At 46.7% G+C, this 15,304-nt stretch overlaps 1 protein-coding gene across 6 annotated transcripts in view; it reads left to right on the top strand.

Moving 5' to 3' along the window:
- Positions 1–15,304, top strand: part of TSC2 (TSC complex subunit 2) — a 43,888-nt gene that overhangs the window by 3,363 nt on the left and 25,221 nt on the right. For all 6 annotated transcript variants that reach the window (XM_044304215.1, XM_044304212.1, XM_044304213.1 and 3 more), the window contains exons 5-20: positions 165–309; positions 1,736–1,853; positions 2,214–2,262; positions 4,030–4,155; positions 5,569–5,642; positions 7,188–7,314; positions 7,457–7,600; positions 8,955–9,092; positions 9,602–9,705; positions 10,390–10,471; positions 10,932–11,087; positions 13,461–13,562; positions 13,939–14,061; positions 14,297–14,403; positions 14,690–14,846; positions 14,926–15,048. In XM_044304215.1, the coding sequence (XP_044160150.1) occupies positions 165–309; positions 1,736–1,853; positions 2,214–2,262; positions 4,030–4,155; positions 5,569–5,642; positions 7,188–7,314; positions 7,457–7,600; positions 8,955–9,092; positions 9,602–9,705; positions 10,390–10,471; positions 10,932–11,087; positions 13,461–13,562; positions 13,939–14,061; positions 14,297–14,403; positions 14,690–14,846; positions 14,926–15,048 (1,875 nt within the window). The remainder of the gene's footprint in view (positions 1–164; positions 310–1,735; positions 1,854–2,213; positions 2,263–4,029; positions 4,156–5,568; positions 5,643–7,187; positions 7,315–7,456; positions 7,601–8,954; positions 9,093–9,601; positions 9,706–10,389; positions 10,472–10,931; positions 11,088–13,460; positions 13,563–13,938; positions 14,062–14,296; positions 14,404–14,689; positions 14,847–14,925; positions 15,049–15,304) is intronic.

The following is a 15,304-nucleotide window of genomic DNA, read 5'->3' as shown; positions in this document are numbered from 1 at the left end:
TAACCTTGTGATAGAGAGTATGGTGGTACTCCAACTGTCGGGAGACTATAGCTCCCAGTATATTGCTGTCAAGGCATGCTGGGGGTTGTAGTTTCACAACATCCGGACTAGTTTGGGGTGGTATAGGGTATGCCGATGTTCAAATTGATTCACCTTCGTTGCAGGGTGACCGGCTGGGCTTTCTCCGGGCTCATTTCTTCCACGTCATAAAGGACTACCCCAGCAACGAGGACCTCGTGGAGAGGCTGGAGGTGTTCAAAGCTCTGACTGATAACGGCCGGTACATCACCTACCTTGAAGAGGAGCTAGGTAGGTAATAAGGAGTGTGGTACCATTGCTTTTTTATTTTTTTACTTCCATCCTGAGCTGATCGGCAGTGGTATATTGGAGCCTGGCAGCAAGTGTTTTCCTGCAGCGCCACTGCTGGTGAAATGAAGCATTACACTGGGAGAGAAGAAAAGAATGGACTGACAGAGGCGTACACAGATCTCAGTGGCCTACCCCCTTCTCCCATGAGTTATCTGAATTGAATTTATTTACTGGAATGCCACCACTAGGGGGAGCTCAGTGCAAAGGAATTTATTGAATTGCAATTAATTTAAGTGTTCTCTGGAACTCTTAGGCCTCTTTCACACGAGCGTGATGTATTGGCTCTGGGCGCGTTCAGTGAAACGCTCACCATTTTGCAAGCAAGTTCAGTCAGTTTTGTCTGCAATCGCGTTCAGTTTTTTTCCGCGCGGGTGCAATGCGTTTTGATGCGTTTTCCACACACGTGATAAAAAAAAATGAAAGTTTACAAACAACATCTCCTAGCAACCATAATTGAAAAACTCATTGCTTCTGCACTTCCGGATGCAATGCGTTTTTTCACTGAAGCCCCATTCACTTCTATGGGGCCAGGGCTGCGTAAAAAAAAAAGAGCGCTCATGTACACAGACCCTTGAAATGAATAAATGAATAGGTCAGGATTCAGTGCGGGTGCTGTTCGTTCACGTCACGCATTGCACCCGCGCGGAAAACTCGTTTGTGTGAAAGGGGCCTTGTAGGACATCAGTATCAGACCGGCGGGGTCCAACTTTGGCATCCCCGCACAATCCGCTGTTCAGCAGTAGCTTTGGCACCAGGAAAACCCATTTAGGGTCCATTCACATGTCCGTAGTTCTGGGTCTGCAACTTTGCGGAACGGGTATGGACCTGTTCATTTCAATGAGGCTGCGAAAGATGTGGACAGCACACCTTGTGCCGTCGGCATCTGTAGTTCAGTTGCGCGGCCCCGCAAAAAAGAGAGAGCAAGTCGTATTCTTGTTTACAGTCGCGGACAAGAATAGTCATTTCTATCACAGGCCAGTATCTGTTTTTCGCGGATCCGCAATTTGCAAACTGCAAAACGGTTACGGACGTGTGAATGGACCTTTTTAATGGAAGCTGTCAAAATCTCTGAGAGCCACCTAGTGGCAGCTGCTGGAGAATGCTGTGGGTTTATATCAGGAATAGAAGTTCAGCACCAGGCCACCATAGGCACCTCGGTGGTAGGCACACCACTGGTTTGACCCACGGCCTCACCCTACACAGGTATCGGCGTACATCAGTGTCCGCTCCGCAGCAGGCTGCATGGGTTAAACCATTCTCACCCCTTCCCCTGTCTCGATATCCACACACAGCAACAGCATGATGACTACATCCAGGTCTCTAGAATTCTATTCATTGAGGTTAACACGTCTTGATTTCCTTTCAGCCGACTTTGTCCTGCAGTGGATGGAGTTCGGCTTGTCTCCAGATTTCCTGCTGGTGCTGGTGAACCTGGTGAAGTTCCACAGCTGTTATCTGGAAAGTTATATTGCTCCTATGGTGCAGTGAGTATTTCCTCCAGACTCCGCTATTCGATTTTACTATATACCGGCGTTTTTTTCCGTAATAGAAGGGAAACGGTCAGCAAGCTTGTTACCGGACACCAGCAAATCTGATAATGCAGCGATTATGCACAATGCAGATTTGTTTTTGTGGAAGATTCTGCCAGTGAAATGGGGTTGCTTCTGCAGGCAGCACTTGGATTTCTGTGCTTAGAACAGATCGCAGTGACGTCACGCAGACCAGCACCAAATCTCTGATATTCACCCCCCCATTTCTAACAATATTCCATGTTGTGCTTTCGTTGGTAAATCTGGGGCTCCGCGGCGTCTCCTTCTCACGTGTTCTTCATCTTTCTCTTGCAGAATGATTTGTCTGCTTTGTAACCGGACTACTTCTTCCTATGATATTGAGGTCAGTTACATGGAATTCATTGGGCGATCAATCATACTGCAGCTTTCATTTTCCCAGACAGGTTTAAAGAGCACATGTCAGCAGAATCAACCCTACTACCCCTCCCTTTATATACTGACTGGCATAGTTCAGGGATGGGCAAACTGTGGCTCTCCAGCTGTTGTAAAATTACAAATCACAGTATGCCCAGTCTGCCTACAGCAGGGCATGATGGGATTTGTAGTTTTACAACAGCTGGAGAGCCGCAGTTTGCCCGTCCCTGGCATAGTTGATCCTGCTGATTTTTAAAATGATATCTCTTGTGAAAAGCAGTTGTGGTATTCCCCCCCCCAAAAACGCAGCTTGAATTCTTTATGCAGATGAGGCCTTCAGTGCACTGTGGGGCGGAGCCTAGCTACTGAGTGAACATCTGCTTTCTAGTACTGACCACGCCCCTTGGTGGGTGCACTGAAGCCCTCATCTGCATAAAGAATTGTTCTCTTTCCCCCCCCCCCCTACACTCTCACACACACACACACACACACACACACACACACACACACACACGCACACACACGTTGGGTATCATTGAAATCAGCAGGAGCAACACTACTTGGTAGTATGTCTGGTGTACTGGGGTTGATCCTGCTGGCAGGTGCTCTGTTCTATTCCATATTCCTGTGAGTAGGGCCTTTTGCACACGACCGTTGTTTGGGTCACTTAATTGGGCCGCAAAAGATGTGGACAGCACTCCGTGCGCTGTCCACATCTGTAAGTCCGTTCCACGGCCATGCAAAAAATAAAAATAGAACATGTCTTGTCCATTTTGCGGACAAGAATTGGTGTTTCTATAATGTGCGGCCTGTTCCGTTCTGCAAATTGCGGAACGCTCACAGGTGGCATCCAGGTGACAATTTGCTGACCGCAAAACACGGCACGGTCTTGTGCATCATGTAGCCTAATCCAGTGAAAGACTTTAAAGGGGTATTCCCTGTAGTGTTGGTGTGTGGTGCACTTATAGGGGTCATTGAGCCCGCCCCAATGCCCAGGCCCCTCGTATACATTATACTTGCCTGCTCCACGGCACTCCTGATCCCTGCATGGCCGCCGCTGCATCTCCCCATTGCAGGGATCTGGGAAGCAGGTAAGTGTAATGTATATGAGGGGATCTTTTAGAATTCGGATAACCGTTTTGAAGTGACCCTGTTTTTAAATTCTGCACCCGGCCTCTTCCAGGTCTGCTTCTCTTTTTTTGAAGCGCACAGTGGAGCACGCATCCTCTGTCATGTGATGTTTGTGAGAAAGACAGAACAATGCATATAGTGAGAGATGCATAGCAAAAAGACACTAAGATTTGCAGACCGACTCAGACAGATTAACAGACAAATGCAGACAGACGGCTATGTAAAAGGCAGCATCAAGACACGGGCATAGAAAGCAGTTTGAAACGGTAAGTAACACAGGAAGCAGATGGGGAAAGGCCAAGTGACACATGGGTGAGTGGGAAAAAGCTACAGCAAAACCAGATAAATCAGCAAGCCAGCTTCAGGTGATGTAGAGCAGCAGACAGGAAGTACAGAGCAGAGAAACTGAGCATGAGCGACCAGCAGAAGACGGGTCGTAACTGAGGGATGCACGTTTATCACAGTATATGAGACATTGCTTTGAAAGCAGACACAATTCAGGGGACCGGAATACCCCTTTAACAATGAACACCTGTTCTCCTTCGCCCTTTACCCCCATTATAATTGTTGTTGTGGAGGAGGCTAAGACGTGTGGTTCTTCTAGGTGTCTCTAAAGGTCCTGGACGCCGTGGTTTGCTATAACTGCCTGCCGTCCGAGAGCATCCCCACTTTTGTGATCACGTTGTGCCGGACAATCAACATTAAGGAGCTGTGCGAACCCTGCTGGAAGGTGAGCAGTTGCCCAAGAATCAGTGCTACCATGTAGTCGTGTCTGCACAGCATTCTGCATGACGATCCTTAAGATACGCTGTCTATATTAGGCCTCTCCATTCAAACCGGGGAATACTGGTCCCCCCCCCCTTCCCCGTTCTTGTTATTGGTGGGGGTACCAGCGGTCAGACCCTCACCGATCAGATTCTTGAACCTGATCCTGTGAAAATGGCATTCGTAAGTAGTGTTCATGCGAAAAGCCCTTTCAGATTCTTGCTGCTTGCAGCCACCACTAGGGGGAGCTTACTGTGTACTATGTATGCAGCCACAGAAATTATTTATCTTTTTCCGGTTATCGAAGAAAAGTTAATTGATTGTCTGAGACTTACAAATTGACGGTCTGTCCTCAGAGTAGATCATGGGGGGGGGTGACACCTGTCATCTCCATTGATCCATTTTGGGCAGCTGCTGGCGCCTGAAACTATACAGTGGATGGTGCTAAAAACAGACTCTGTACGCTGTCTAGCGGCTGCGCTGGGGTACTGCAACTATTTAATGGGAGCTGAGCTGCAGTATGCCGCCACCAGAAACTACACTGCTTCTGGCACTGGCAGCTTCTCGGAACAGCTGAGCGGTGGCATGGCTGGTTGTCAGACCCTTCACGATCTGATTTTGATAAACTATCCTGAGGATAGGTCATCAATGTGTAGGTCCCAGAAAACCTCTTTAAAGGCTATGTGCACCTTCAGGGGCCTTTTTGTATTATTACATTCTACTCATTTTGGGCTGAAACACATTTTTGTAGTTGGGTTTTATAAATAAATTTCAGGCTTTTTTTTTTTTTTTTTTTTTTTTTTTAAACGGGTTAAATTTCCATCTTTAACTTTCTGTTCCCCTCACCTGACAGCTCACATATAGCTCTTGTCTCTGACCTCAAACACTCATTTAGGCCATTTTCTTATCAGTCTGGTAACAATTTAGCTCTGAGTGTTGGAGATCAGAGCTCTACATGAGCCGTCATCTGATGGGACTCTGATGTAAACCGAAAGTGACAGACCCCTGTATCAGAAAAACTTCTGAAACTTTTTAATACACACCATTTGGAGAAATAATTTTATCCCAAAGATAAAACCCCCAAGATGTCCATAGCCTTAAATTCTTTGCCGTATCTCGATCATAAGTATGTAAGGGGTGAAATAATATAGTTACATGATAAATCTGGTGTCTGAGCTGTTCACCATTGCATCTGATATGTCTGCGCCATTTAATATGTGACCCTGGTGTCTGAGTCTTTCCGTCTCAGTTATAAGCCCCAGAAGAGGGCTCTCTATGGCCGTGGTTTCGTCTTTGCTCTCTCTTTATAGACCTGTCATTGAGTTATGTTTGTAATGTTCAGTTTCCTGGAATAAGGGTTTTATTTCTGTCTCCTCAGCTGATGAGGAACCTCCTGGGCACACATCTCGGGCACAGCGCTATTTATACCATGAGCTGCATCATGGAAGACAAGTGAGTGTATCTATCGTTCTGCGCTTCGTGTGACATTTGATGTTGTATAAACTGTTTTTTATATCCTATTTAGGCTACTTTCACACCAGCGTTTTTGCTGGATCCAGCAGGGATCAGATTATTATTTTTTTCCGTTACTGATAATACTACCGTCTGCATCCGTTATAAACGGATCCGGTTGTATTATCTTTAATATTGCCAAGACGGATCCATCATTAACTCCATTGAAAGTCAATGGGGGACGGATCAGTTTTCTATTGTCAGAGAAAACGGATCCATCCCCATTGACTTGCATTGGGGGTCATGCCGGATTCGTTATGCTCCCCATTCCAGGACGGAAAGCAAAATGCAACATGTTGCGGTTTTCTCTCCGGTATGGGAACGCGACTAAATGGAACGGAATGCATTTTGGAGCATTCCATTCTGTTCAGTTCAGTTGACAATGAATGGGGACAAAACTGGAACGTTTTTTCCGGTATTGTGCCCCTATGACTGAACCTTAATACCGGAAAACTTAAACGCTAGTGTGAAAGTAGCCTTAATAAAGTGATAAGTAATGAGCAGTTCCAGAACGTACAGTCATGTCATAGTCATACGTACAGACTTGAATACAGCTGAATATAAATATTTAGAGAGGGCTCACCTACTGATCAGGAAAGGTGTGGGTGCACCTACTGAGAAGATTCACCCAATCTTCTAAAGTTAATGCAATCCAAAGTAAAAATTAGTAGGGCACACCTTCACTTGGTTACACGTGGAGGGTTAATTGTAAATATATTTATTTATTCAAACATGGTATTATAAAAGTACATAATAATCGGTATACTTATAATAAAAATTGATAATAAAAATGCATACAAATTTAAAACATAAAAAACATAATATAGGTCTCTCTATATCTAACCGTGCATCAAAAGTTGGTATGTAATAAACACTGTTTTGCTTCAAGACAAAACAGTGTTTATTACATACCAACTTTTGATGCACGGTTAGATATAGAGAGACCTATATTATGTTTTTTATGTTTTAATTTTTATGCATTTTTATTATCAATTTTTATTATAAGTATACCGATTATTATGTACTTTTATAATACCATGTTTGAATAAATAAATATATTTACAATTAACCCTCCACGTGTAACCAAGTGAAGGTGTGCCCTACTAATTTTTACTTTGGATTGAATACAGCTGAGCTGTAGTAGAAGGCCTAGTCGGACCCCCACTGATTACAAGAACGGGGTCCCCATACCCGCTAGGGCCCCCTGAAATGAACAGAACGGCAGATCGGGCATGCGCATACAGCAGTCCCATCTATTTCTGGCTGGTCCCTTGCAGATCAATAGAGCAGCAGTGCGCGTGCCTTGGGGGGATGGGTGTCCTCTGTGCTGCTGGGAGTCTGTTCTTGGGATGTATTAGTAATGTATTAGTAATCCTGTGGATTGGATAGGGTATAGCTTGAAATCACCAGAGTACCCCTTTAATGCCTATTCACTGGAAAATCCCCCTAATGTTAATGTGATTGAGATTGATTTTTGTCTTTCAGAGTCTATTCGGAGGACGCCCCCCTACTGAGGGGAGCTGTGTTTTTTGTGGGAATGGGGCTGTGGGGTGCACATAGGTTATTCTGTTTGAAGAACTCTCCAATATCTGTGCTACCCTCCTTTCTAAAGGTAAGTGACTAAGGACGGAGAAGACTTTTCAGCCTCATGTTTCAGCTTCCAAACGCAGTGTTCTGTAAATGTCTGATGATCACTCAGCAGTACCCAGTCATTGAGGCTGCAGATATTATACCCCCCGTTTGTGTCTTGATAGGCGATGAACTGTCCAAACGCAGTGGTGTCTTATGAGATCGTCCTGTCAATCATAAGACTGATCAAGAAGTACGGTCGGGAGGTGCAGGCGGTCACGTGGGACGTCGTCTTGGATATCGTGGAGCGGTTGTTCCAGCAGTTCCAGGTTCCATTTTAGCATTACTATATTATTTGTGATGTATGCAGTTGTGTTTGATTCCTTTTTAAAGGGGGTTTTCTGAGATTTTACTCCTGATGACCTGTCCTCTGGATAGGTCAATATCTGATCGGTGGGGGTCCAACACCAGGGATCCTGCTGATCAGCGGTTTGAGAAGGCACCAGCGCTCCTGTGAGCGCCGCGGCCTTCAATCTGCTTTTCCTAGGCCAGTGACGACACGTTTATCGGTCACATAGAAGTGAATGGGGCTGAGCGCAATACCAAGCACAGCCGCTATACAATGTACAGCCGGTGCCTTCTCAAACAGCTGATCGGTGGAGGCCTGACCCCCCCCCCCCCCCATCGATCAGATACCGATGACCTCAGTAGTAAAATGTAAAAAAAAAAATATTCTACATTAACCAAACAGCACCAGGATCTGAATACTTTATTAACTGTATATAAGTAAAATAAAAAGTGTAGTATAGACAAGGAGCTGTATCTGTATAGCGCCACCTGCTGTTTGTTGTGTTTTTTATTTATTTATTATTTATTTCTACGTCCACATCACCGAGGTGGTCGCACACACTCGATTTAAATTTTTTGTTGTCACTAGCCATAGCTACGGCAGTTACAGGAAGAACTGCAGCAGAAAGGGCACACCTGATCTGTGATGGGGAGAGAACTGCAACAGAAAGGGCACACCTGATCTGTGATGGGGAGAGCACTGCAGCAGAAAGGGCACACCTGATCTGTGATGGGGAGAGCACTGCAGCAGAAAGGGCACACCTGATCTGTGATGGGGAGAGCACTGCAGCAGAAAGGGCACACCTGATCTGTGATGGGGAGAGCACTGCAGCAGAAAGGGCACACCTGATCTGTGATGGGGAGAGCACTGCAGCAGAAAGGGCACATCTGATCTGTGATGGGGAGAGCACTGCAGCAGAAAGGGCACACCTGATCTGTGATGGGGAGAGCACTGCAGCAGAAAGGGCACACCTGATCTGTGATGGGGAGAGCACTGCAGCAGAAAGGGCACACCTGATCTGTGATGGGGAGAGCACTGCAGCAGAAAGGGCACACCTGATCTGTGATGGGGAGAGCACTGCAGCAGAAAGGGCACACCTGATCTGTGATGGGGAGAGAACTGCAGCAGAAAGGGCACACCTCCTAGCGTTCCTGCCTATTCAGTGTCTGCATGGAGATTTTTCTTCTGGAAAAACGTATTCTTTACACAAGCTCTTACTCTTAGTAATCAGATGTTGGAAAACGCAACTTTCATTATGGGATCTCGGGTAATCTGTAAGAGATGTCTAAAACTCTTCTGTTTCATTATTGAGCCTACACTGCTTTTTGTTTCAGGTGCTGCGGAGTCAGGAGTTAAAGGCGGCTGTGCACAACCTATTAACTGCTGTAGAGGAGCTCTATGACCAGAATGACTTCCATGGGGACGAGGAGAGGTTCTTTGATCTTGTGGAGAAGAACTCCGATGAGCGGCCTGTATGTCCCGTTTTATATGCTTTACAGCTTGCCCCCATAGCCTGTCATAAAAAAATGTTGACAATTATTGCAATAGTCTTTTAAAGGGATTGTTTGGGGTTTTGATATTGATGGCCTGTCCTCAGGGTAATTTATCAGTATCTGGGCCCAACTTTAGGAACCCCCACTAATACCTATTTAAAGACTGAGGAAGTCTCTTCATAGGCCAGTGACCTGGGCGCAGCCACTATACAATTTATGGAGCTGTGAAGAGGCTGCGGTGCTCGCTTCTACAAAACGCATGACCGGTGGGGATGCCTAGTGTGGGACTCCACCAGGTCAGATATTGAGGACCTTTCCTGAGGTCACGTATATGATAATCTCAGGAAACACTGTTAAGGCTACAGAATGAGCACAGAAGACTTCTGCTCCATTGGCGCTTTCAACACTCCATCCATGAGGATTGTTGTGCAAATCTGCCATGTCTGCTTTATAGCGCCATATTTGATGTAATTTTGGTCTCTTCACAGGCGGCCTCTGTAGTGAATCTCATAACGTACAGAGCCCAGAGCATCCACCCGGGCAAGGAGGGATGGGTGCAGGACCTGCAGAAACTGATGGACAAGTACTTCAGGTCTGATCAATAGAATACATTTCTGCAGCTTTCCTTTATACATTGTGCTTCAGTTCTTCACCTTTTTTCTAAATCTCTGCTTGCTAACAATGAGTGTCGACATTGTTGTTTGCAACCAGTTGTTTAAGAAACTGGTACAGACCTGTTTCTCTCAGCTGAGAATCTGTTAGTTTTACCTAGACTAGACAATCCTCTGAACCAGGTACATCAACAGCATAACTCTGTCTCCTGCTTGTCACAATGTATGGACTCATGCACACGACGTCCAACCCATAATAGAACAGTCCTATCCTTGTGCGTAATGTGGACAGTAATAGGTTTTTTTTAATTTATTTTATGCGGAATGGACATACAGACACAGAGTAATTTCCTTTTTTTTTTTTTTTGCGTGGAACAGACACTGACAAAAAAATACTTTCATGTGCATGAGCCCTGTTTGAGTGGATTGTCTAGTTGGAGCAAATTCTCTGTACCTGATTGCAGCCTATAATAAATATATATATATATATATATATATATATATATATATATATATATATATATATATATATATATGTGTTGCAGAATTGAAATAGATTAAAGGACATGAATTCACCTCTCGAATCGACACCTGACATCACTAAGGGCTCTTAACCCTTTCAAATATGATCTGTAAAGTTAGAGACTATGTACTTTATCTTTCAGGAATGAGTCCCGCTGCGTTGTACGTATGAAGGTCTTAGATGTCTTGTCTTTCGCTCTCAGCATTAACAGACAGTTTTACGAGGTTCGTTTTTATGAGAAAATTTTGAGAAAATATCCCTCACTTAGGCAAAAGCTGCGTCTGTTACACTTCCATTTTTCTGCACTGTCGACCTTGCCTCATGAAGAAGGGGCGTGTCCTTTTTTTGGGCATGATTTCTACATGCGGATTAGCTCCATTGAATGTGGCTAGTCTGTGGTCAGATCCACAGCATTCAAATAGCAAACCCGTGGCAGAAGTCTGAGGGTCCGTCTCGGGTTCCTGCTACAGTTTCTGCAACAAATGCGTGCTGGATTTTTCTGATGTGTATTTTGCGCTGTGTGAACGTATCCTAAGAGATTGCATTTGGGTTACGTAATGTATACCCTTGATGGATAGCCCAGCGGATGGCTGAACGCGGCCTTATATATGTCTTTTATGCTATACTGTGTAGGTAGAGCTCCCCTAAATTTCTCACGTGGTTTTTGTGTTGGTCTCTCATTAGGAAGAACTGATTGAGAAGGTAGTTACCTGTCAGCTGGCCCACATCCCAGAAGATAAGGATCATCAGGTTCGAAAACTTGCCACCCAACTTCTGGGCGACTTGGCTGAATGCTGCCACTCTTGCCACTTCAACAGCCTGATGGATATCATTGAGAGGGTGAGGGTTGTTTCTGTGTTGCCATGTGTATAATCCTAGATTGACCCCCCCCCCCCCTCCTTCCCACATTGATGTCTTTGACTCCTATGACCTCCATAAACCTCATCTAAACATATGGACAAGTAAATGGCCTGATGATGTCGCCTAAGGCCTCCTGCACACGAACGTTTTTTTACACGGTCCGCAAAAACGGGGTCCGTAGGTCCGTGATCCGTGACCGTTTTTCCGTCCGTGGGTCTTCCTTGATTTTTGGAGGATCCACGGACATGAAAAAAAAGTCATTTTGGCGTCCGCCTGGCCGTGCGGAGCCAAACGGATCCGTCCTGAATTACAATGCAAGTCAATGGGGACGGATCCGTTTGATGTTGACACAATATGGTGCCATTTCAAACGGATCCGTCCCCATTGACTTTCAATGTAAAGTCTGGAGTTCTGTTATACCATCGGATTGGAGTTTTCTCCAATCCGATGGTATATTTTAACTTGTAGCGTCCCCATCACCATGGGAACGCCTCTATGTTAGAATATACTGTCGGATATGAGCTACATCGTGAAACTCATTTCCGACAGTATATTCTAACACAGAGGCGTTCCCATGGTGATGGAGACGCTTCAGTTTAGAATATACAAAAAAACTGTGTACATGACTGCCCCCTGCTTCCTGGCAGGTGCTGCCAGGCAGCAGGGGGCAGACCCCCCCCCCCCTGTTTTTAACTCATTGGTGGCCAGTGGGCCCCCCCTCCCCTATTGTTAACTCGTTGGTGGCCAGTGTGCGCACCCCCCTCCCTCCCTCTATTGTAATAATAGCATTGGGGCCAGTGTGCGCGCCCCCCCACCCCCCCCCCCCCCCCCTCCCTCCCTCTATTGTAATAATAGCATTGGGGCCAGTGTGCGCGCCCCCCCAACCCCTCCCCCCTCCCTCCCTCTATTGTAATAATAGCATTGGGGCCAGTGTGCGCGCCCCCCCACCCCCCCCTCCCTCCCTCTATTGTAATAATAGCATTGGGGCCAGTGTGCCCCCCCCCCCCCCCCGATCATCGGTGGCAGCGGAGTAGAAGATTCATTACCTGGCTGCTGGCTGCTGCGATCTCTGTGTCCGGCCGGGAGCTCCTCCTACTGGTAAGTGACAGGTCTGTGCGGCGCATTGCTGTCACTTACCAGTAGGAGGAGCTCCCGGCCGGACGCAGACATCGCAGCAGCCAGCAGCCAGGTAAGTATGAAAATCTTCTACTCCGCTGCCACCGATGATCGGGGGGGGGGGGGGGGGGGGGTTGTGCGCACACTGGCCCCAATGCTATTATTACAATAGAGGGAGGGAGGGGGGGGGGGGGTTGGGGGGTGCGCACACTGGCCCCAATGTATTAAAACAATAGAGGGAGGGAGGGGGGGGGTTGGGGGCGCGCGCACACTGGCCCCAATGTATTAAAACAATAGAGGGAGGGAGGGAGGGGGGTGCGCACACTGGCCACCAACGAGTTAACAACAGGGGAGGGGGGGGGCCGCACAATGATATTCAAACTGGGGAGGGGGGGGGGGGGTCTGCCCCCTGCTGCCTGGCAGCCCTGATCTCTTACAGGGGGATATGATAGTACAATTAACCCCTTCAGGTGCCGCACTATCATATCCCCCTGTAAGAGATCGGGTGCTGCCAGGCAGCAGGGGGCAGTCTTGTACACAGTTTGTAGTGTATTCTAACTAGAAGCGTCCCATCACCATGGGAACGCTTCTGTGTTAGAATATACTGTCGGATCTGAGTTTTCACGAAGTGAAAACTCAGCTCTGAAAAAGCTTTTATGCAGACGGATCTTCGGATCCGTCTGTATGAAACTAACCTACGGCCACGGATCACGGACACGGATGCCAATCTTGTGTGCATCCGTGTTCTTTCACGGACCCATTGACTTGAATGGGCCCGTGAACCGTTGGCCGTGAAAAAAATAGGACAGGTCATATTTTTTTCACGGCCAGGAAACACGGCTCACGGATGCGGCTGCCAAACGGTGCATTTTCCGATTTTTCAACGGACCCATTGAAAGTCAATGGGTCCGTGAAAAAAAACGGAAAACGGCACAACGGCCACGGATGCACACAACGTTCGTGTGCAGGAGGCCTAAAGAAAACATTGTCTCCTGGCTGTGGGTACAATCTTTTTTTCTTTAGGTTATATTACTAGGGCATTTAAAGGGGTTGCACAGTCTGGACGACCCTTGAGCATATGGATGTACTATAGGGGGTGGTGTCGTCCTCCTCAGCGAGTGTCAAGCTGATTGACAGGTTCCTGCAGATGCGAGACAACCATATGGCAGTATTATATCCTAAAAGTAACTCTACATGACTTTTCTCTGTGTTTTTTTTTTTTTTTTTCTTCCGTAGGTTGTGACCCGTTCTTTGTCTTTGACTGAATCTGCAGGACAGGACACCTCATCCCTGGAAGATGTGAAGACCTCTGTACTTGGGCTAATGGTTATATTACAGGTGGGATTAAGTAGCAACAGTCACCTCTTGGAATGGCAATTTACCTTATGAGTGACTAATCCCTAAAGGATGCACTCAATGTGTCTCTATCACGTGCCATCACTTTACCGGACAGCTTTTGGGGCCCCCACTATCTTCAGAATGAATTGGGCACAGCTCTTGTGTAGCACTTTGCAGGGAATTGCAGCCAACTCCATTTATATGAAATGGAGCCGTCTTGCACTGCCCTGGCCCAGTGACAGAAAAAAACAGATAATCCAGCGCTGCATCCTATTCATTCTTAGGATTGGAGGGGGTCACAGAAGTCACCATCAAGTGATATGCCATCACTTTAATAGATGAGAATACTTCATTAAGCGGTCTATTCTCTGTGCAGACCAAGCTATATACTCTACCGGCAAGTCATGCCATGCGTGTGTACGAGATGCTGGTCAACCATATCCAGTTGCACTACAGAAACCTGTATAGCTCCCCCATGGCCAGCAGTATTCGCCTCCAGGTGAGTCTTTCTCCATCTTTAAACTACTGGACCTTAGAGGCCCTTCTCCATGTGATTTTATAAGTTCTCTCACAGCAAGTCTTAAGAAAATGTACAGCTTCAGCTTTGCCAGTTTACAGGCTATAGGGGACACTATAAAAATTGCTGGGTCTTGGACGATCATGCTGCTAGCCTAGACGGTCCATGAGTTCGTGTAGTGGTCGCAATCATTATTTCTTATTATTTTTCTTGAAAGGTGTTTGATTTCTTCTTGCTGCTGAGAGCCGACTCTCTGAAACGCGTTGGTCTTCCCAACAAGGATGGAGCTGTGCGATTCAGCCCGTATTGTCTCTGTGAATCTGTGTAAGTGGCCAAGTAAGGGTTCTTCTTAAAAGGGGCAGCTTTGATTGGATAGTGTCAGACTATGCAGGGACACCCGCCTCCGCAGCTGGTAATACCCCCTCTGGACTTTCACTGAAAACTGCCAGTAATTCATTTATAACTTCTAGCAGGAATAATAAAGGAGTGGCACATCATAAAGTCATAGATGCTTCAGAATTATTGTTGGAAGGGGATGCAAATAGGTACTACAACAGGCATGTCAGGAATGATGACAGGCCCTCTTTAAATATTCTTCTGTCCTTTTTAGGAGCGAGTCTGAGAAAAGGGTGTCGGACAGGAAATCCTCTGGTACCCTGTCACCTCCTGCTGGAAGTCCTAGCCTCACATCTCAGAGCGGTTGTCCTCGCTTGGGCTTTCTGCCATTCTCATTGGCATTTGGCGTCATCCTGCAATGTCTCAAACAGGTATCGTGTTCATGCTTTTATCGCCTTCATGTTTCCTGACTCTGTGTTGCATTCTTATCGTTTACTCTTCCTCTGCTAGGAGACGGACTGGAAAGTTCTGAAACTGGTTCTCAACAAGCTACCCGAGTGCCTTCGGTACAAACTCCTCATCCTGTCCTCTCCCTGCAACATTGACCAGCTGTCTGCGTCCCTGTGTACCATGGTGAGCGACCTACAACCAGGGGCGTAGCTATAGGGGGTGCAGAGGTAGCAGTCACTACCGGGCCCAGGAGCCTGAGGGGCCCATAGACCCTTGTGCCACATGAGACACTGGCATTATAGAAAGTGCATGCTGGTCAATTTACACCTCTGGCTGTAGGAAAGGGGTTAGGTCAAGAATTTGGCATGAAGGGGTGCCCTTTCAATGTTTGCCTCAGGCAGCAGGAAGGCTATGCGCTCCCCTGCCCCTTTCCAACAAG

Source organism: Bufo gargarizans, chromosome 8, assembly GCF_014858855.1.
Source record: "Bufo gargarizans isolate SCDJY-AF-19 chromosome 8, ASM1485885v1, whole genome shotgun sequence".
Classification (NCBI taxonomy): Eukaryota; Metazoa; Chordata; class Amphibia; order Anura; family Bufonidae; genus Bufo; species Bufo gargarizans.
Note: the sequence above shows the minus strand (reverse complement) of the source record. Positions and strands in the feature narration are given on the sequence as shown.